We start from the raw sequence: 21,426 nt of genomic DNA, 5'->3' as shown, positions 1-21,426 counted from the left end.
ATCCATGATAAAGTAATTATGTTTTTTAAATGGATATATAGCTTTGTTTAGGGAAAAAAAACTTTTGTGAGCAAAATAAACAAGTAAATAAATAAAATGACAGATATAGAAGCAAAATAAAGCAAACATATTAATGTTGCATTAAAAAAGCAAACAAATCTTCTGTTATATACTAGATTTGACATTTTAATGACATCAGTTTAATTATTGAATCCTAAATTTATTTTAAAAAAAAATGCTTGGTCCTTTGTAGCATTTGTCATGTATGTAATTGGTATAGTATTTAAGTATACCTCATGTACTTCACTTTCAGTACAGTAAAATTGAACTTGGACAGTGATGTGACAATTGTCGTCTATATTCAGCACAGCTGTGAAAACGCTGAAGTCCGTGACATCAATATTTGGTTGTCACTTATGATACCAGTACTCTGCCATACACAATGCTGCAGATGCCAGATGGATGAGTGTGAATGTTGACACATGCAAGTCTATCATTGCTTTTAGCTAAATGATTAATTTTGACTGAGAGAATAGCTGAATGACGTCATCACGCACTCTTTCAGAGCAGAGGTGTGAGAGGAAAATCTTGGTAATCAAGTACGCACTCCTCTGATTGTCACGACAGGTCTCTGCTCGCAAACTCAAACCACACCCTCCGCGTCCCCGGAGCCTTCACGAGCGACTGCTGGAGGACATAAAAGCGGAAAGGAAGCTGAGGCCGGTTTCACCCGACATGATCCGCAGAAACCGCCTGGGTGAGATGACGACCGACACAAACCCATGCTCAGAAATGATTCTACTTATGGCCTGACATATAAGCACGAACTCGCACTGCTCTGACTCACGCGCAAATGTATTGATCTTTAGAAGAAATCTCTCTGGGGGAGCGTTGTTCTTAACTTTCTGCATGACAGCTTTCAGTGAACCTAACCCAACCTAATCCACTCAGGACATAAAACATTGTCCATGAATTAATCATTCTTAACTGCAGCCATCACGAGTACTCTAACAGCCTGCTTCCTGCATCGATCTCCTCGCTTTATTAAAGGTGTCAGCGTTTAAACAAGGATCATGCTGACTGCAGCTGTGAGCCTTCATGTGTTTAGTATAGCTGTTACTGCAGTTGCCCAAAGATGCCCAGGTCTCTGCTTGTGACCTTAAGTGACATTACTCATTATGTAACGCCAGTGCCTTTTGAAGTGAGCAGTACATAGGTCGTAATCCTCTTTTAGTATATAATGGTTATACATGGACAGCTGAACATGGTTTCAATTAAAGCTAAAAAAAAACAGCAGTCTTTACCATCCAGTGTTCTGTGCAGTTCATAGACCAATCCCTTTGTAAGTGGCTTCAGTAAACTAATGTTGAGTTGTTGCATAATCGTACATATGGGGCAATTCTGTTAAACTGTTTATGAAAATCTGAGATTATGGAGCTGTTGTGGACGCATGGAAGTGTTAAACTGGGATGATTCTGACATCATCGTCCATTATAACATTTTCTTTGTTTTCTATTTTGCTTCCTTTCTTTTCTTTTCTTTTCTTTTCTTTTTTTCCTCCCAAATATGGGCATATCTGTCAGTCATGCGACCCCTTAGCATGTCTCACAGCTTTGACTCATCAGGTAAAGTTCATGTCACCTGTTATGTTCTATCCTATTGTTGTGCCCGTGTTTTATTCTAGGCTATTTTTTAGGACTTCTTGCTTCTCCCTGATTTAAACACACCCCACATACTTCATGCTTGTGTTGTACAAGTGCATTTATGACACACTGCTGTCACTTACTGGCTGTTTATTATAAAGACACTTTCTGAAGGTGAGAGGAAAGATGGGTCAGCACAGTGCACCTTAATCTTAGGATGCGTGAAACTGTGTTGGTAATGTTCTGTTGCTGGGGTGATTTTTGGGGCAGCCTGTGGACACAATAAACGTACAAACTCTAGAGAGGGAGGGCATATATTTTAGGGGAGATGCTAGTCACAGAGGCTGTCTGTGGTATAGCTGTTACGAGATGGCAATTGGGCCAGAGCCAGTAAAGTGAGATTACAAATCATCACTCTCTCTACGGCTTGCCTCCCCTGCTGGTCATCCTAATCCTCCCTCTCAATGTGAAAAGTGAAAGAATTATGTAACGCTGCTGTCAGCAGCCTAACCCCTTAGATAAATGGTGGAGAATGGGAGATGACGGTTCGAATGTAGCGTTACAGTTCACGAGGTGACCACGATCCAAATTATGTACGAGAATAACTTTTAGCACTGTGGCTGCACTCATTGTCTTTCCCTGCTTCCTCCCCCGCACTTCCCTTCGTACGCCTCTCCCTCTGTGCTTTCTAGTTTACGCACAATGTGTTTAAGCTTTAATATAGACCACTATCGCACAGCGTCCTGTTAATTCACACCCGGGGTCTGTACTATGAAGCGGGCTACAACTGTGATCACGCAAAGCGCTGTCAGTCGCAGGTTTTCACGTCTCCAAGTCAACCCAGGTTTTCTGATTCCAGCTAGAGGTGGTTTCATTTACATAGAGCTGCATACTTCTCGCAAGGATGGATGGATAGATAGATAGATAGATAGATAGATAGATAGATATGGATATATATAAATTGGGAATCTCAACCTCCTTATTCTTCATGGCCCACACTCTGAGACCCTCTGGATTAATGTGTCCCTGAGATTTACTCTTGGGTAAGGCTGTCTTAAGTTTATTCTTCCAGCTGCAACCCAGGTGGTGTTAAAGGCCCAGAGTTACCTCGCTAAGCCCGCAAATGCTGCTTCATTGTACAGGCCCTCTGCTCTGACAGATGCTTGTCGCTGTCGAGTCCTCCCCGTGGTTGTAGTCTGGTGTTTGTTAACGTCTGTGTGAGCTTCGACTGAAGGTTGTATTCCCTTAATTCATCTGCAGGTGCAGGGAAAAGCATCAGCACTCCTCAGGACTTGTTCCGCAGCTCAGGTAAAGCACACACGGACCGGCGTGTCGTGGCAACTTTGGAGTCTGTGTGACAAAGCAGGAGTGTCGTGAAAATGAGTGCGGGGAAATTGAGGAGAAAATCTGAACCGTTGGCATGTGGCTGAGGTTTATCTTCCTCAATTCTGCCTCTGTGGTGTCCTGTCATAACACTGTAAAGAAGTCTTTAATACCAGCTACTGAAGGAGTTGACTCGTGATGTGTGGTTCATGTGTACATGTGACATCTGTAACAGTGTCTCTGTTTATTATGTTGGACACTGTATCTTCCCGCTTTAATTGACTGTGTTTGACCCACAGACACTCCTGATGCTCGGAGGAAGTTGACCTGCAGCACCCATTCACTGTCCAGCAGCAAAGCAGGACCAAATCTGGGCGGCGGGCAGGCGCTTAGCCAGAGAAAGAGGGTGCTCAAAGCGCCCACGCTGGCGGAGCTGGACGGCTCAGATTCCGATGTAAGATGTCTGACTCTTATGATTGATTGCGACTGATCATGCGTGTCATGTGACTTCATCAGAATCTTGGTTATTATGCCAAAAGAGCAACAAAATTATACACAGTCCCATTTGGTGCAAAGAAAGAAAACAAACCATCTTAACTTTTTCATGCACAAAATTAAAAAGGAGAATTTCTAATAAGCAGTATAAAACAAATATTTTTAAAAAAATAGATATGTATGTGATGGCTTCTTGAGCTCAGAGCATCATTATGTCTAAAAGAATCTTATTCCACAATATTGGTATAATATGGCTAAAGTGATGTTCTGATTTAGCAGCTAAGCTCTCACAATTATTAATGACACGTTAATAATGGGCACACAAACTTGATTGTGGTAGTTATGAATTTTCGATGAATTGCTAATATGTCGTTTTCTGGATGACAGGAGGAAACCACACGGAGCAGCTCCAGCATGTCCACGTCTTTGATAGAAGACACGTCTCCTGACTCAGTCACAGCCACGAAGGGTATTAACTTTTGAACATAGTGTATTACACAAATTAAATGTTCCCTCTCTGGCAGAGTTCTTCATGCATATTTGTGTCCCATGTCTCCAGCTCCTCCAAAGTTCCTGCCTGTCTCCGCCACCCCACAGCCAGACAAGCGACAATCTTCACAGAGGCGGCACTCTATCGAGAAGGAGTCCCCTACCAGCGTCAGGCCTTTCTTACCACCATCCAGACAGAGCTCAAAGTCTTTGGTACGTTACCTTGTGGAGGCTATTTCTATTGGACTCTGTTTATGACAGATCTTTATCATCTAAATGATTAAAAAAAAAAGTAAATGTAAAAGCAGATACTCGGAAGCATTTCTGAATGCAGTTCATGACCCACCAGTTGGAAATATGCAGTCAGTTGGATGAAATATCAGCCTTGCTAATCAAAACGAATGGAAACCCATTATTGTGGTTACATCGATTAACAGCACCAGACGTACAATACGTCTGTTAAATTTACTCCTGTCCTGTGACCGGCCATTGGTTTGCAGTGAGGTCACTGGTTTTCTCTGACTCTGAGCTTGGTCCTATGATTCTAGTGAAGTTGATGGATCTAATTGAAAGCACAGGACAGCGCTGTATGAAAAGGATTTAGGTCAAGTTGGTTTATTCTCACTATTTATGTATTTCTTTTTTCTTTTTTTTCAACACTGCCAAACCCACAGCTTCTAATTAAGCCAGACTCGACTTTTAAAAGTCTGTAGTGATGCATGTCAAGAATTAGAAGGCTTTCACAGAGAGAACTTCATATTTTAAGTCTTCGATCCCTAATCCTTTCCAGAATCTTTCATAATTAGTGACAAATGTTGCTGATTCTGTTGTTTCCATTAAGATCTGTCCAGTTGACAGTAGAAACAACAAACGGTGACGAGATTAATCTAAGACATCTTTAATGAGTCACTTTTAAAAGTTGGAATAAAAAGTTACTGTTCATTAATACTAGGATGTTAACTCTTTCTCCCTCAGATGCCTGCTAGGGGTAACCCTCGTTTCTCTTTCTGAGTTAAGCAGTTTGTCTTATTTCAGACCTGTTTCCAGAACAAAATGACTGAGTGTGCATCAGAAGTTGGCAGGAGGGATTTCTGCCTGTGCAGCTTTTCCCTGGTTTAAAACACCCTCTCAAACTTCATTCATATAAGAAGCTGAAGCTCTTTAGTTAATGTAGAACAGTCAGGTCTTTGTTGCATCCCCTCCCTTTCTCGTACTCCTGTTATCTCATTTACATGTTTACTCTGATTAGCCATCTTCTTCCAAAGACTCACTTTAAATTATTTCTTATTTTCAAATGCTGCAGCTAATGACGGATCCCAGTGGCAAGGTAACTAGGTCAATTTCCTGTTTATCGATTTATTTATTTGCAATGTCCACTAATCCTAACAATTAGTACTAAGGAATGCATGCATGCACGCAAGGGAGAAAGTGATTTAAAGGAATACCATCAAGGTTGGAAGATGCAGCCTAAAGCCTATCACTGTATCCGGCTTCTTCAAAGCTGTTTTTTATTGCTAGATGTACTCTGTGTGGTTTAGTTGAGGGAGCTGGCCGTATAGTGTGCGCAAGAGGCAGCACACAAGCTTTGTACTAGGATTTGGCAGGGACCGAGGTCTATGTGAGGACACCTGATTGGGTGAAGTTCAGGTGGGCAGCGGATGTGTGAAAGGATTTTAATGGAGTGAAAGGAAGGCTGCAATGTCAGTGAACAGGGGTACATTGAGATCAAAAATGAAATGTCAAGCCAGATATATTTGTTAAAAATTAATTAATCCTATGTGCTCATGCACGTTTGAATGTGATGATGTAATCCATACGTTTTTTTTTTTTTTGTATATCTTTTTATTAGATTTTATGCTTGGTAATAACGTTGGCTGTAAGCTGATGACGTAACTGACAGACCACCTAATGGGTTCATGCAGTTCTTGTATTAAATTTTACTGAGCGTACTGTGTGTGATTAGCTCGTTGGAATATAAGGTCTTGCTTCTGTTTAAATATCCTGTTCCCTCTGTTTGCTGGTCAGGTGGATGCCGGCAGTGGCGCTCAGGGCTCGGTATGTCGCCACTACTGCAAAATATCAAATTGTATCACCTCCAAGCACTGTGTGGGGAAACCATCCTGAATGGCGTCTAATTCAATCGGCTTGTTTTTTAGATGAATGGGACCTTGTGTTGTAACTGCTTGAGTGAATGCAACATCTGTGGCGTACTGAAAATAACTCAGGGAAGATTATATATGAGGCCAGATCTTATACAAGCACTCAATCCCAGTAAATGATGATGATCAGTAGATGTGCTCCCTGAGACATTTTCACCCCTGTGGACTTCTTTTGTAAAACTCCAGATGAGAGCTCAGCTGGCACCATGATGGGGGATCCTCTTACAGATTGTTTCCTTGGAAACATCTGGTGAATAACAGGAGCTCCAAACGTGTTTTTGACAGAGAATAAAGCAAATCTGGATTAAAGTAAAGAAATCCTAGAGTTGTGGTTCCAGCATGGGAGGTGTTGTGTTGCATCACATGGAGGTTCTGCATTTATTTTCACAGCGGCGGTGTGAAACTTCCATTCTCACATCTCATTGCATGTTTAGGTGATGTGGTGTGCAGTGGGGCATTTTTGTTTGGGTTTGTCAAACACATCACTGTCTGTGTGTTTGTGAGCATGGTTTGATGATGTGATGCATGTTCCCCCGCAGGAGGAGTTCTGTTATCCGGCGGAGTGTTTGGCTCTGACGGTGGAAGAGGTGATGCACATCAGGCAGGTCCTCGTCAAGGCCGAGCTGGAGAAGTTTCAGCAATACAAAGAAGTCTACAACGCTCTCAAGAAAGGAAAGGTACAAAACCACCTGTAAACTTATGGTTTTCTCTCAAACCGATAATTTGTCACATTAATTTGAAACAGTGCACCTTCCTCACCTCAATTTTTGTCCTCCCCTGTCCAGCTTTGCTTTTCTTGCAGGATTAAAAGGTTCTCCATCTTCACCTGGTCCTACACCTGCCAGTTCTGCAAAAGGTAATTTGAATCGCTGTTAAAAGGACAGCTCGACTTAAAGAGGGAGACTCCAACATTTAAACAAAGTCTGTATTTGACACTGATTTCCAAATTTATAGTTTTCCTGTTTACGTACCAAACATACCCAATTGGCCTCATATCAAACAGCCACATGCCCAGCACATCCTGGCTGGTATTTCATTAGTCGATAAATCTACTGGATGCATATGAGTAGTTCTTCATTTTTCATTGTTTTTCTTCAAACACGTACGTTATTTAAAGTGCTTTCTGCAGTATAGTTGAGATTTTCAATTCAAAAAAATCTGAAAGTGAATGAAAATAAGTTTGGATCGCAGAAGTCTGAGTCGAGACTAAAGAAACCAAACTATCTACTGTAGGAGCTCGTCTCTCTGGCTCTGCTGCATTAGTTTCTGTTTTAAGCTTTAACTGACAGTTTGACAGGAGTGCAGTACAAAATCAGTGAAGTGGTTTTCACGAATTTCCAGCTTATCAGTTTTTTTTATTTTTTATCTTCAGACCTGTGTGTTCCCAGTGCTCGAAAAAGGTACGAGACTGTCAACTGCTACTTGAAACATCAGTTTAGTATTTGACACTCATTCTTTAAGACCTACCTGAGCCTTTTTAGTTCAGTTGTTTTGTATCTCTTTGCCTCAGATGCGGCTGCCGTCTAAGCCCTATTCCACACTGCCTATCTACTCTCTGGGTCCCAGTGCTGTGGTTAAAGAAGACACAGGCACATCTGCCCCAGCTGAGCCAGACAAGCAGCCGTTTGGGTCTGCGCACACCCGGCACAGTCTGCGCAGAAGGTGACTTAATAATTGGCGGCATCATCATGTTGTGGCTGCGACTGCTTTCCTGTGTGTGCACAGATACTCACTCAGTTGTCTCTGTTCAGGTTGTCCAAGCACAGCATCAGCAAAGACGGGCGGTCGCAGGATGAGCTAGAGCTGCCCAAGGAGCTCACTGAGGACTGGGTCACCATGGAGGTCTGTGTGGACTGCAAGAAGTTCATCACAGAGATCATCACCTCCAGCAGGCGCAGCCTGTGCGTGGCCACCAAGCGGGCCCGCCTCAATCGCAGAACCCAGTCGTTCTACATGTCGTCGTCCAGCTCTGTCAACTTCAGGCCTTCGGAGCGAACCATCAATGAGTTGTAGAACATCGGACTGGTCGGTGCACTTTAAGTTAAGCTTTGTCATTCAATTAAAAAACAAACAAACAAACAAAACAACAACAACAAAAAAAACAACAAAAAACTCCAAAACAAACAAAAAAAAAAACCCTCCCACAGTGATGTGTGTACATAAAGTGGAGTTTTGCAAAGAAGTAAGAAGTGACCATGTGGCCAGTCCATTCCAAGCTAAAGCTAGTAAAGTTTCTGATACTTCATCCTCCTCTCAGATTGGCTGAGAGGAGGGATGCAATGTGGGTCAGAGAGAGCAGCCGAGCTTCTGCATGTGGCTGACGTTATCGAAGATAAAAAGAGCTGCTGATGTCACCATCATGAACCGGGGTAAGGGTGAGTGGGAGCGAATGACACAGAAAGCCAAAAGATGCAGTGGTATCGTGTAAATTGTTCAAAGGCCCAATCATAGTAGGTTTTCCAGTTCCTGTTTACGTCTAGCACTCAGGAAGAACAAACGATTGTCTTTTGACAGAAATGCACTGTAGATCCTCCCGTCAGGTCTGCTGGGGTAGATGTCTGCCAGTCCCCTGCCCCTCTGATTCTTCCAGCAACACTTATGCCAAAAGTTACATCTCTTCTTCTTATTTTTTTTATTTATTTTTTTTTTTTAAAGCCAGTTTAAATGTATATTTGCTATGATCTCATGTGGCTGATACAGCACGTTGAGGGGTTGAAAATAGCCTGGTTATTTTTCTGGGTGGGTTTTAGTATTTAATTAAATGTATAATCAATTCTGTGCCTGGTGCCAAAATGTAATTTCTTTCTCTGAATGCCTTTTGTAGTTACGGACCTACTGTGCATAAGGTTTGGTTTCTCACCATTCAGGCTGGCAATAGAAGCACAGACGTGTTGGGTTCGTGAGTGTGTACATGTTGTATATCTTAACTGTTCCAAAATTTGATTTAATATAAATCTGTAACAAAGTATAATTTTACCACGTTTTAGGATTTCTGCCTCAAGAGTTTCTTTATTGGAAAAAGTTGTTTATTATTATTACTATTATTATTAATGTTATTATGTTTCTGTCAATATAATAAAGTTTTATTTCTGTTCTTGTATAGTTTATAAACTTCTCAGTGTTATACCCTTCTAAATCACAAATAGCACTTTTACTGGATCAATTTATTGTTTATTTTTGTTCATTTATGTCTTAAATGATTATGATTTATAATGTTTTTTTGTTTCACCTCTTGGGGGTTCATAGTGCCATTTTCCCCAGAGTTCCTCATGAATGAAAATGTGTTTGAGCGACTTCTGGCTGCTTCACAGGAAGGACTAATTACTGAATCCACTAGAAACACACCACTGAATTGAATGTAGGCACTTTAAGTATAGGACTGTCATCCTTTACCAATATTTTAGCCTTTTCAAATCACACAGTCTCACACATGTGTTCAAAGTGTGTGTTTGGGGGTAAAAAAGTTGTTACAAAATGAACACAAATCTTAACCAGGCTGTTCAACGATGATGCCATGTTCCAATGAAATAGTCCATCTGATAAGTTTTATTTTAGAGATCTGTAAAGGAACGTGTGCATGCTGTACTGTGCTTTTTTTTTTTTTTTGGTTTTTTGTTTATCAAGGAAATTCTAATAAAATCATCATGATTCTTAAGTCTGACTCGGTTGCCCTGTTACAGAATTCAGCCTTATATGCCTGCAGGCTTACAGAGCACTGTGCAAACCTGTGATAGGCAGCAGAGGGCGATAGAGGCAAAATAAAAATGTGTTTCCTCTCCATCAGCCTGCAGACATGAGGACATCAGGTGGTAAAAGATCTGTATTGCAGACAGATCCATAAGTTTTTGGATGTCCACATGTTATGTTTTTGTTTTTTTGTTTGTTTTCTTTTACATCTTGCCTGTGGACATAACTGCAGAGGACTTTCAGGTTTAGAAATTTTAACCATTTCTATACCATTTGTATCGTCATCCATTTTCAGAAGCTTAAAATTAATTGAACAATTGACCGATAACAAATGTTGAACTCACTTTGAATATATTTAACTGAAAAATGAAGTCCTATGAAATCCTGGGACGCATCAAAGTGATGGCAAAACTTCAGAATTGGCCAAATCAAAAAGGAATGCATTCAATATTAAAAGACCATGTAAGAACACTGAAGTAGATGATGACAGAATTATTTTCATGGTTAAGAAACGCAAATAACATCTGACCGAGTCAAGAACACTCTTGAGGAGCAAACCACTGATTACACTCAAGAACAGGAAGTCCAAGATGAAGTTGGATAATGGGAAGAGAAAAGTATGGAGAAGGAGAGAAACCGCTCATGCATACTACACCTGGTCGAGGTAATTTTATGGCATGGGCTGCCGCTGCGACCGCCACTGTATACATAATATGACTGCTGATTGAAGCAGCTGGACGAATTATGAAGTGTACAGAGCTATAATCTCTGCTCAGATTTAGACAAATGCCGCAAAACTAACTGGACAAAGCTTCACAAATTAATAGGAACCCAAAGTAAATGGCAAACCACAACATGTTCTTCAATGGCCAAATCACTCACCGGAGCTCCTCTCAGGAAAGCAGCTTTTTAGTGACTGAATGCAGATAGACGGTGGCTAAAGTAAAGAGGCAGAGGATGTCAAGGCAAGAAATGCAGCACATCTGGTGGAGTTTACGGATATTAAATATTTAAAACAATCCTTATAATTAAAATTATGTTAGTTTAATCTATTAATTCTGAGACTCTGAAAATGGGGAACTGTTACTACAATAGATTTGTTAAACCCATTTAACTAAAGCTGAAAGTCTGCACTTCAGTGACTTCAATGATGGATTTTACATGAAGCATGTCAGTCATATATATAAATGTATATAATTCTTCTTGCTGCAGTCACTGTGTGTGTTTATGGAGACACACAGAATAGGCAATGATATGCTACCCCTTAATGGGTTAGTAACAGATACTGAAAATAACCTGCCCAGGCCACAGCCTCCCTTGAGGGTGACCCTCACACACTGGTTTCTATGGAAAGGTATTGAGCAAACACAGCGTCTGTAAACAATCTGAGAAGGCTGTGTATTTAGCAGCAGCTCAGTGGAAGGTTTCACTGGGCTTTCTTACATTCTGCTCTGTTTGACTGAGCCGAGCACGTGACTGCCGGTGACATAATCAGAAAAGTCACTGCGTTGGTGGATTTGGCATTTTGAGTTTAGACATTAAGCTCATTTTGCAAGCACGAGTTGTTGAATGCATTCACACAGGGTTACAGAGAGGCATTTAGAGGGACCAGGATAACAAGGAGCCATTTAACTCAGAGACAGTGATGAAATTCCCATTTGGTTAGTGTTTGTAGGCAAGTTTCAGCATTTCCACTAACACTAATAGACAAGCATTAAAGCGTAAGAGTGAAATCTGATCCCAAATCTCTTCCCCTAAGGTCAGCTTTGCTGGAGGGCTAGTTTTAAGTAGGCCATATACCTTGCAAACAGTGAGCCTCTCAGGGGTGCAGTGGTAACCGGATATGAAGCCTTCATACCAGACGCTCTGCATGAGGAGAATGTGCCCTGAAGGGTCAAGAGGTTGACACTCACATAAAGAAATGCATTCACTACATTCCAGGAACATCCCAATATTTTAATGGGTTTTGCACTGGTGTTTAATGATGTACGGAGAGAAAATGTGTCACCTGACAACCAGAACATGTTTCTGCATTAATGGTGTTCCCTCATCCACGAGGGGGTCGTGACTCAGCTAGTCTGCAGGCAAATTAAGAACCTGCTCAAAATGAAGACAGATAAGCTGAACTAAGATGCGATTTTGCCACAGCTGATCTGTTTTCATGTGCAGAAAGAATCAATGCAACAAATAAGAAGTTTGACTCTCTCTTTAGTACATAAGCACAACATTTATGCACATCGTACAAGTAATACCGCATACAAAAATAAAGAGGAAGTCTCTTAATGTGCAAGTAGCAGCAATGCATTGTTCAGTTGATTCGTGACAAAGTCTCAAACATTAAGATGTATACCGCAAATTATCCAATAATGGAGCTACCAAGGGCTGGAGCAAAACACTGAATGCTTGCTCCATGAGGGACAAGAGGGCTGCAGGACACAGAGGGATGTAATGGCAATCAAAGTCTTGACAGGTAAGGATTTCTTTCTGTATGACTATGATTTCCCAAATGAATAAAAAAAATAATTCCAGATCAGTTGGTGTGATTATGCCAGATCACCTTTAGGTTGCCCCTGCAGTCTGATGTAGCCTGTAAACACACAAAAAGTATTTCTAACATTTTTTCTCATGGCCGCTCACAGCAGGCCACAGTTTGTCTTTATCTAACGACATTTGCATGCACAGTGAAATATGAATGTAAACCACCATTGAAATATTTGCTCACAGATCTTGGACTGATCCAAAACGTCACATCTTTGCATACTGGTTCTGCCATGTTTTAAGCAGACATCTTAAAAACAGAACAAGCTTTGTTGGGTTTTAACTGAAAATCAACCCCCCAAGACTGGAATAAAGTTGCCACAGGTGAGAAAAAAAAAGTTCTTCTTTGCAAAACTTCACCAAACATCAGCCCTTATTCTCATTAATCAGTTCCCTCTGATACACATCAGGGTCAAGAAGGAATGTATTATTTTTTGACCTATAAAGTGCAAATTATTTAACCAGTTTCAGTTTTGTCAAGAGTTAAGTGCAGCTGCCCTGCAGAGTGACAGGCTGTGTTCAAATATCTTGGAAAATACAGTATTAACACATTTAGTTTGCTTTATACAAGTGTATCCATCTGCGGAAACAGCTTTTAAAGAGCTTACATACGTGTCCGAGTAGCTGCCTCTCATCATTTCTGGGGTTCTCGGTTCACTTCCGCCCCAGATGCTTAGAAATGACACCTCTGCATGCCAGCTGAGCTCTTCTTCTCTGATGCAGATGAAAGTCAGCCCGACCTTAAATGCCGCTTTACTGAACTGCGTGGAAGAATGGTGTCACTCTGACATGGTTTCCCATTTCTGTTAGAAGCCAATAAATAATGGCAAAGGGCAGGTGGAGATTACAATAAAAAGGAGCAAGCGGTGATTAGATGGTGGGTCATGGTGGGTTGGGTCTGTTGGAAACGCAGACTAGCGGGAGAGAGCCGTGGTCGAACAGCTTGTACGGCAGAGAACCTTTAGAGGTCCAAACGTCTGTTTTTGGGTCGTAGCACTCAAAGCAGTCCGAGTCCTCGATGACGTCGTGGCCATTCAGGATGCGTCCACCGGTGACGTAGATCTTGCCGTTGATCACTGTAGCACTGTGGTGCATTCGTCGCTCCTTCAGGTTCTCACACTTGAAGAATTTGTTGGCTTTGGTGTCGTAGGCAATCATTCGCGTGGTGTATCCTGGAGATTAGATGGTTGGTAAGTCATTGTAAATTACATATAGTCAACAAATCCCAAAGTCGACCAAGCAGGTCGAAATATGAGTCAAACTATATTATAGGCCATATATTATATATAGGCCATATTTTAGCGTAAAACAGCTGCTGAGAACAACGTTTTTTTTCTCAGTTTTTTAAAAGTAAAAATGCGTCCTTACCTCCTATGATATAGATCTTGTCGTCTATGACGGCGGCGGGAGCACAAACATTTTTCACAGTCCTTGTCTCTAATTTGGACCACAGATTGCGAGCGATGTGATACACCTGTGTAACAGCACAAACACCATCAATCAGCCTTTTTGGATTTCCTGAGCATCACAGGCTGTTCTTCACTGAATGCTAATTTTGACTGAAGCCTTCCTTACCTGAATCAGCCTGACTGGGTTCTGCATGGCGTCCTCCCCTCCAAAAACATAGATCTTCTGATCACTGGCTGCAACAGCTGGATGAAGCACGGCTGTGGGCATGGGTGCCATGGCCTCCCACTGGTTAAACATACTGTTATACCTCTCTACTGACTGAGAGATGCGCTTATCTACACCGATGCCTCCTAACACAAAAATAAAGTGCAGGTATGAGACGCTTTGGTGGGCATATCGTGGCTCCAGCATGGGCTCGGCAGTCCTCCACTGGTTGGTTTTGAGGGAGAGTGTGTAAACTGTAGCGCTGACCGAGCTGTCGCCTGATGCCATGCAGAGGCTGAGCCCGCCGAGGACGTAGAGGATACTGTGAATGCACACATAAGCAGCTTTGTAGAGGCGCAAGGGGAGCTTGGCCAACCACTGCCAACGCTGAGTCCTTTCGTCATAGAGTAACGCTTCCCTTGAAGTCTGTTCGTTGTTTTTGCGTCCTCCAACTACCACCAGCGTTTCTCTGCAGGTATAACGTCTCGGTGTGGTCCACAGAGGCTTCAGCTCACGGCTGCACTTGGCACTGACTGTAAGCATAAGGCGACGGACTGACTCGATTATCTCAGTGCAAAGGCTGGAGCTCTGCACCAGTGGATCATTGGCAATGAACTGGAAGAGGTAAGTTGGGTGGATGTAGCGCAGACGGACTTTCTTGAAGAGATCGTGGATTGCGCCCCTCCGTGAGAACGGGTCATGGTGGATCCACGCCAGCAGGGTCTCAAACACTTGTTCCTCCTCAGCACAAAGTCGGTCGTCTTCTAGGTAACACATGAGCTCCGGGAGAGACAACTCACAGAAATCTTCTGTAGCGGCCACGTCAGAGAAGGACCTCACAGCCATCTCCTTGGCCCTCTCCTTCAAGCTCTCACAGTGAAGTATCTCAGACAGTCGGATCATGCTCAGGCAGTTTTCCGGGCTCAGCTGCTCCTGGAGGAACACAGAGCAGGCTTCAAAGAGGCTTCCGTAATGAAGCATGGAAGCTGCCTGCATGAGTGGGAGCACAATGTCCATGGTGATGGTGATGCAGCCCGTATAAACATAGTCCACAATGCCAATGAGCACATTTGAAGAGATTCCCTTCAGATTCACGCGGGCCTGGCTGCTCTCCAGAAAGTTACTGCAGAACATGGCGCGGAAGTACGGGCTGCTGGACACCAGGACGTTCCTGTGGCAGGGGATCTCCTGGTGTTCAGTGCAGAGCAGGACGTCCGTCAGGATGCGCTCCTGCCGGAGGACGTTGAGCTTTGCGAGCAGGTGAGAGGGAAGTTCAGCATCTTTGAAAGAGAAAACATCTTGTGGTCTGGTGGCCATTCTGCACAAGGGATGACAAAGCAGGAATCATTTTGTGACTGATGTCGTATTTTTGTTTTCCAGTGGGAGAAAGTGGATGACCGACTATGCTGATGATGTGTGATGTGATGATCTACATAAATATTAGTGACGACCACATTTTTTAAAAATTTGCTTGCATCTTACTCTCTGTGTACCATCCTCCTCTGTCACACTAACCATGTCCTTCACTACATCCATCAAACATTTTTGTTTTTCCTCTTTTCCTCATGTATTCCTAATATATCCAATGTCCCTCCTCTGCACATGTCCAAACCATCTTTACCCTGCCACCTTCAGCCCAGCCTCCTGTCTTTTTGTTTGTGCCACCATTTCCACACTAAACATTACAGCAGGTCTCACTACCATCTTGTAAACCTTCACTTCACTCTTCTGTCACAAATCACACCTGACACTCGTCTCCACCCACTCCACCCTGCCTTCACACTCTTCTTCACCTCTCTTGAGCACTGTCTGTTGCTTTGGATGGCTGACCCCGGGTTTTTAAACTCATCCACATTCATGACCTTTCACACAGCTTCACTGTTACATCCGTCTCCCTCTCATTCACACACATGTATTCTGTTTTGCTCCTCCTGGAGTGGAGGTATGCACTCTTCTCTCCAGTGCATACCTCCACCTCTCCAGGCTCTCTTCCACCTGCTCCCTCCTCTCACTACACATCACAATGTCATCTGGAAACATCATAGCTCATGAACTGACCTCATCTGCAAACCTGTCCAACACCACTGCAAGCGAGAAGGGACACAAAACCAATCCCTGATCCCACCCCCACCTTGAAACCATCATTCACTCCTACCATACATGTCACCGGTGACCTCATACATGTCTGCTGCTCCTTTCATATGCTTTCTCTGGCTCCACAAAGACGCAGTGCAACTCCTTCCGACCTCTACACCTCTGCTTCACATCTGTAGAGCTCTTTCTCAGCATGAAGCCATACTGCTGCTCACTGATCCTCACCTCTCTTCTTATCCTAGCTCCAACAAGTCTTTCCTCTATCTTCATAGTCCGTCTCATCAGCTTCATCCCTCTGTAACCCTTGTTCTTGAAAATCAGTACCAGTACACTTCTTCTCCATTGCTCAGTCATCCTCTCACTCTCCAGGACCGTGATAGCTGCCCTCATTTCCTCCTTCCTAATCCTCTCCTTCCTGATTTACTAACCGTTCTCCATCCATCCTCCTCTCTAACATTCTTTATTCATGAGCTCCACAAAGTGCACCAATTAGATTCACAAGTGTGATTTTAATAAATTTGTATTTGCAACAACTTAAACGTGCATGCTTCGAAAACCGTGTGATCTGGTTCATAACAAAGCCTTTCACTTATTCGTCTCCTCTCAAACTCTTAAACCTCCCACGTAGCAGCTGTCTTTAATGTGAATGACTGACACAGAGTTCTGTTCCAAATCCTGTCTAAATGATCTCACAGGATTTGTGTGCCATTAGGGCTTATTTCAGTAATCAAGCTGCCCATCATCACTAACATAAACAGAACTGTATCAGCGGACCATCTGTGTTTGTCTCTGCAACCCATCTCTCTCTGGACTGGCCTCACAGTCTCTCTTGTTATTTTTTCTATATGTCATGTTTTCTCTCTTAGTCCCAGTGCGTCTCTCTCTGGCTGGAGGGTTTGTGGTGATCCTATTGTTTAAAGAGCATGAATTTCATTGGGCTATTAGCAACATTAAGTCTTCAAATCATCTCCGTGCCAGCTACCGATTTACTCCCACTTACATTGTCCAGCCTGTCTGATATATTTAGACCACTAATCATTATTGTATATTATTAAATGCCAATAGCTGTGAGTGGCATTTCACAACTGGGAGTTTTAACTCAGACTTCAAACAAGAGCTGCTGGTGGAGCTGCAGAACCTCTCATGATAAACTGCATCTGAATTTAAAAATAATCCATCTGCACCTTAATCACTTAGTCAACAGTGGTGATGGTGATGAATTAATCATGTACGCAGCTTAAATTATTACACTTTTAACAGACAGTTTATACCATGGCATTATATTTTTGAGAAACATTTCCAGTCTAAATAAAGAAATGTCATAAAATGCAATGACTCACTCCTTTAAATGCCCAATAAACAAGAGGAAACGTTTTAACCAGAAAATATAGATTCTTAACTAAGAGTTATGCTAATACAAAAGAAATTTCACATTTGAAGATTTAATAATAAAACTGGAGTTAAACTGAGGAGTTTGAGACAAACATCTGTGTGAACAAGATGATTCCAGTTCATCAGCAGTATCTGTGATTAGCTCAGCCCTTACCTCCTGTCCTCGGAGGACCAATATTATCCAAAGTCGTCAGTCTTGACAGAAAAAAAGGATTAATTCCAAATGAAAGACAGTTTAAGCATTACCCAGAGAGAAAATGGGTAGTGACTCAGGGAAGGGTTTCCAGTTAGGCGCTGTGGAGATTGCCATGAGGCCACTGTGTACATTCCTACAGCTAAGAATAGTATCCTGGGCCACTGTGACTCCAGCCGGGCCTCTCATGTGACACAGCGCTGTTTGGTACCCAGCTGCCAGCTTAACAACTCAGCCAGGGTCCAGTGGAGGGAGTGTTTACAATAGCCGCAGGAAGGGGAACCATCACAGGGTCCTGACTCAGGCATTGTTCCCACCCAGGCTGGTCTTTCATCAAAGTGTCCCCGAGCTGCTAACCCTTGTCCGTCTTCTAGTGCCGTCCAAGTTCATCCCTCCTCCTCCTCCCCTTCCTCATGTGTGTAACCCAGGATGTAGTCAAATATAGAACGGTGCTGATGGGCCACTTTGATCAGGAGAAACAGCTGTAAGAACTGGGCTCAGTTTTCAAGGTGTGGTGGTGTTTCTGTTTGTGTCCATGAACGTGCACAACTGGACGTGACCACTGTTGCTATTAATCACCCGTTTGACAGTTAATTCGTTGCACTGTGTGTGTCAAATCATCAAGAAGTATTTGCCATACCTTTAAGAGTTGAGCAACCAAACGTGGCACACAGGTACATTTTAGGCCCACGGAGGTCCACATTTATATCAGATATCATGATGTCATCATGTTGCCAAGCAACCACTTAGCTTGGCAACATGATGGCTAAAATGACCCATTACTGGCATTTATGCACCTATAACACCTTATAAAAGTGTCCTATAATTTTTATTTTGCATCAGTAACATCTAATTTCTATCCAAAATGGCTGAATTATGTGTAATGATGTCATTATGTTGCCTGACAACCACATAGCAACTGGCCAAAATGACCTATTATTAGCAGTTATGCATCTCTAAGAGCTTATAAAAGCGTCAGATAATTTTTATTTCGCATCAGTAACATCTAATTTCTATTCCCAAAGTTTAATTATGTATAAAATGATGCATAAAAAATGCAGGCTACCTGTTGTGTAGCATTTGTGCACCTGTAGCACCTTATGAAACAATTCTTTTTTTCTTTTTTATTTCATGACAGTACATCACTTACATCCACAAAAGCTAAACTACATGCCTGGCAATCACCTAGCAACAGGCTACAGTCACTCATTTTTAGTACATAAACATCTGCCAGTCTATTTTTTTAAAAAACTTCTCTCTTTGTGATTAAGTATATCACTTTAAAAACAACACAAACGGACCAAAACCTACTAGCATGAGCATGTACTAGTTTCAAAAATACATGCAAATTTAAAAGGACAGAATACATTACAGAGAAATGTTTTGTTGATAGCGATCGGTGACTCTGAAAGTTGAGGCCTGGACCTCAGTGCATTAGCAGGTGGAGAGTTAACTGTGAGGCTCATAAAATTACAAGCAGTTTATTAGTTAATCACTTTTTGTGACTCCCCTGTGTGTACTCAGAGTGTGAATGAGTCTTAGAATAATAAGTACTGTCTCTAGAGGAATTACATGATCAGTACATAAAGAATAGCTGTTGTAAGAAATTTAAAAAAATTGATTATTAGACATTACTTAATAAAACAAGCTGCTGCTGCTGTGAGACGACATCATGTCAGATGGTTTGAAATGTAAATAAAGTTGACAGTTTGTTTCCTTTCCTTTTTATTATTTACATTAAACACAAGCAGAGGAGAAAAGCTCAGGGTTACAGAAGGTCTGATCGCTGTTCACAAAGCAAAAATGTCCTCTGCAGCTCACAGTAGTAATCAGGTTTGGTATTTATTTTAAGGTGAGTCATTGTTTGCTGTTGCATGGCTACAGCAGATCATACTTAGGCTTCCCCTTGCTGTTAAATCCCACTTTAACCCCTGCACATTAGCCTTGAGACTATGAAGAACTTTAACAGTATATTTTTAAAAATGTATATTTAATTCAAAAAAAGAAACACTATTCTTCCACCTCTATGCTTCTAGTTTAGAAACAATGTGTGTTTTCACAGCTTTTATATCATACTGTAGCTTTAGATGAGGTGTTTCACAAGTAGACAACACTTTCTTTTAAGAGATCACACGCCAGAGAAGGCTGGGGAACACTGTTACAGAAATAGGGTGCAAAGATTTCCTTTCCTTCAGAGATCAGATTGAGCCTCTTGTGATATTTTTTCAAATCAGTCTTGTGTGACTTTAAAGAGACATTTAAACCTTCCTTTCCTTATATTATCTGTGAGCTATAATGTCATGAGGATTCTCAATCTGCAGCCCCTTTCTGCACTCCATGGAGTTATGCCGGTTGTCTGCCAGGCAGATGAATTACTGTCATGTTTGCTTAGCGGCATATGACAGGGAACTGAAGTTACATGCAGGCAGATTGAATGACATAGCTGCAAGAAAGTGAGCTGTCAGCACGCCAGATATCATGACCCAAGAGCAGAAGCCACTTTGGTGTTGCAGTGAAATCTTACACTGAGTCACCAGTCACTAAGTGATAGTTTCATGCTTACACGTCGGATTCCTGTAAGAACAAAACTGCAAATCAAACAAAAAACAACTCGTAAAAGCTCCAGGTCAGGGTGCAGGGACAGATTTATGATTTTCTATTTTTAGTTAATCATACCGGCTTCAAACCTGAATTTTGCTTTTGTTTCCACTGCTGAATAATGATCACATTAACCACTCACTGAAATATTGAAATATACTGTATACATTTTCTGACCAGAATAAAGATATGATAACAGACCTACTGGGACAGAAGGTATATTATCACACTAAAGGCTTTTTTATGGTGTGAAAATGAGAGAAAGACAGATTGGGGGACCTAAAAAATGAATGAATTTCTTTTCCAAAAATTAGCTCAGGTGATAGAAGTGTTTTAACAGATCATTTTGGCTTTGCACTTTTATGTCTGACAGGAAAACAATGGCAGCATTTCCAGCTACTTAAGCTAATTATAATGCCCTGTGTTAAAGATGACTGTGTAGTTAAACCCACATCAATCCAGAGTTGTGCAGATGCAAACCTGACAATCATGTAGAACAAGAGATTAGAGGCGATAATTTATGTTTTTAACCAAATTTATCTGCAAGTATTGCACTGTGTTTTATTGTATTGTCTTTCTGTGAAGCTAGAGTTGGTCTTAAGTGGGACAATGATACTATGACAACATTTTGCCGACAGTCTGTGAATCTGAATGTTAGATACACACAGGAGACTTGTAAAAAAAAAGTGTTATGAGTACTGAAATTGGTTAGAAATAATATAAACATACATGTACCAGGCCATTTATCAACACCAATAGTATCATTATATGCTACATCAAAATATCTAAGTTTGTGTGTATTATCATCATTTTTATATTTCAGTAATGTCTCAGTTAAATAACAACCTCTTTTGACCCCCCCCCCAGCTAATAAAGTGGAAGCAATAATAAGATACTGCTGTATCAATATTTTGACCCACACTAAATGCAAATACTCACAGTGTGAGTGTGAAAAATATGCTCATAGCCTACAGACATATATAATATTTACTCCAGTTTGAGCAGGATTCCAAAAACATGCAGAGCCCTGCAGGTTTAGACTATTCCTTAGACTTTCCCCTCAGACAAAAGAATATCTTTTCTGCATCATCAGTGATATGGACAGGCTTTGGGGGATGGAGGCCCATCCAAAAATGCCATTGTGCCCCTGACACTAAAGTCATATGGTCATATGGTTTAGTCATGAAAATTTTAACACGTT

At 41.7% G+C, this 21,426-nt stretch overlaps 2 protein-coding genes across 6 annotated transcripts in view; one reads left to right on the top strand and one right to left on the bottom strand.

Moving 5' to 3' along the window:
• The window catches only part of spire1a (spire-type actin nucleation factor 1a), a 35,762-nt gene extending 25,998 nt beyond the window's left edge, over positions 1 to 9,764 (top strand). The window contains exons 8-20 of one of the 5 annotated variants that reach the window (XM_084920201.1): positions 628 to 757; positions 1,584 to 1,625; positions 2,904 to 2,951; positions 3,266 to 3,420; positions 3,849 to 3,930; positions 4,021 to 4,163; positions 5,254 to 5,277; positions 5,976 to 6,005; positions 6,649 to 6,786; positions 6,895 to 6,965; positions 7,482 to 7,509; positions 7,620 to 7,771; positions 7,861 to 9,764. In XM_084920201.1, the coding sequence (XP_084776327.1) occupies positions 628 to 757; positions 1,584 to 1,625; positions 2,904 to 2,951; positions 3,266 to 3,420; positions 3,849 to 3,930; positions 4,021 to 4,163; positions 5,254 to 5,277; positions 5,976 to 6,005; positions 6,649 to 6,786; positions 6,895 to 6,965; positions 7,482 to 7,509; positions 7,620 to 7,771; positions 7,861 to 8,122 (1,305 nt within the window). In that variant the 3' untranslated portion in view covers positions 8,123 to 9,764. The remainder of the gene's footprint in view (positions 1 to 627; positions 758 to 1,583; positions 1,626 to 2,903; positions 2,952 to 3,265; positions 3,421 to 3,848; positions 3,931 to 4,020; positions 4,164 to 5,253; positions 5,278 to 5,975; positions 6,006 to 6,648; positions 6,787 to 6,894; positions 6,966 to 7,481; positions 7,510 to 7,619; positions 7,772 to 7,860) is intronic. The other 4 variants (XM_084920202.1, XM_084920203.1, XM_084920204.1 and 1 more) reach the window with 4 other exon arrangements.
• A 2,033-nt stretch (positions 9,765 to 11,797) lies between these two features.
• klhl38a (kelch-like family member 38a) lies at positions 11,798 to 21,080 on the bottom strand. The gene is made up of 4 exons (XM_084920206.1): positions 17,589 to 21,080; positions 13,910 to 15,266; positions 13,703 to 13,808; positions 11,798 to 13,506 (listed from the first exon to the last, which is right to left on the bottom strand). The coding sequence occupies exons 2-4, from the start codon at positions 15,263 to 15,265 to the stop codon at positions 13,217 to 13,219; spliced, it is 1,752 nt and encodes a 583-aa protein (XP_084776332.1). The 5' UTR covers position 15,266; positions 17,589 to 21,080; the 3' UTR covers positions 11,798 to 13,216.
• Positions 21,081 to 21,426: the final 346 nt, after the last annotated feature.

This window comes from Perissodus microlepis, chromosome 22 (genome assembly GCF_051167445.1).
Source record: "Perissodus microlepis isolate ML-2025 ecotype Zambia chromosome 22, ASM5116744v1, whole genome shotgun sequence".
In the NCBI taxonomy this organism is placed as follows: Eukaryota; Metazoa; Chordata; class Actinopteri; order Cichliformes; family Cichlidae; genus Perissodus; species Perissodus microlepis.
The sequence above is the reverse complement of the archived record's forward strand: the minus strand, read 5'-3'. Positions and strand labels throughout refer to the sequence as shown.

Excerpts from the sequence above, each read along its gene's own strand:
- klhl38a (XM_084920206.1), bottom strand. The coding sequence starts at position 15,265 with ATGGCCACCAGACCACAAGATGTTTTCTCTTTCAAAGATGCTGAACTT. Across the intron at positions 13,809-13,909 it reads ACCCAGTCAGGCTGATTCAG|GTGTATCACATCGCTCGCAA; the intron begins GTAAGGAAGGCT and ends GCTGTTACACAG. Across the intron at positions 13,507-13,702 it reads CAAGATCTATATCATAGGAG|GATACACCACGCGAATGATT; the intron begins GTAAGGACGCAT and ends TCTAATCTCCAG.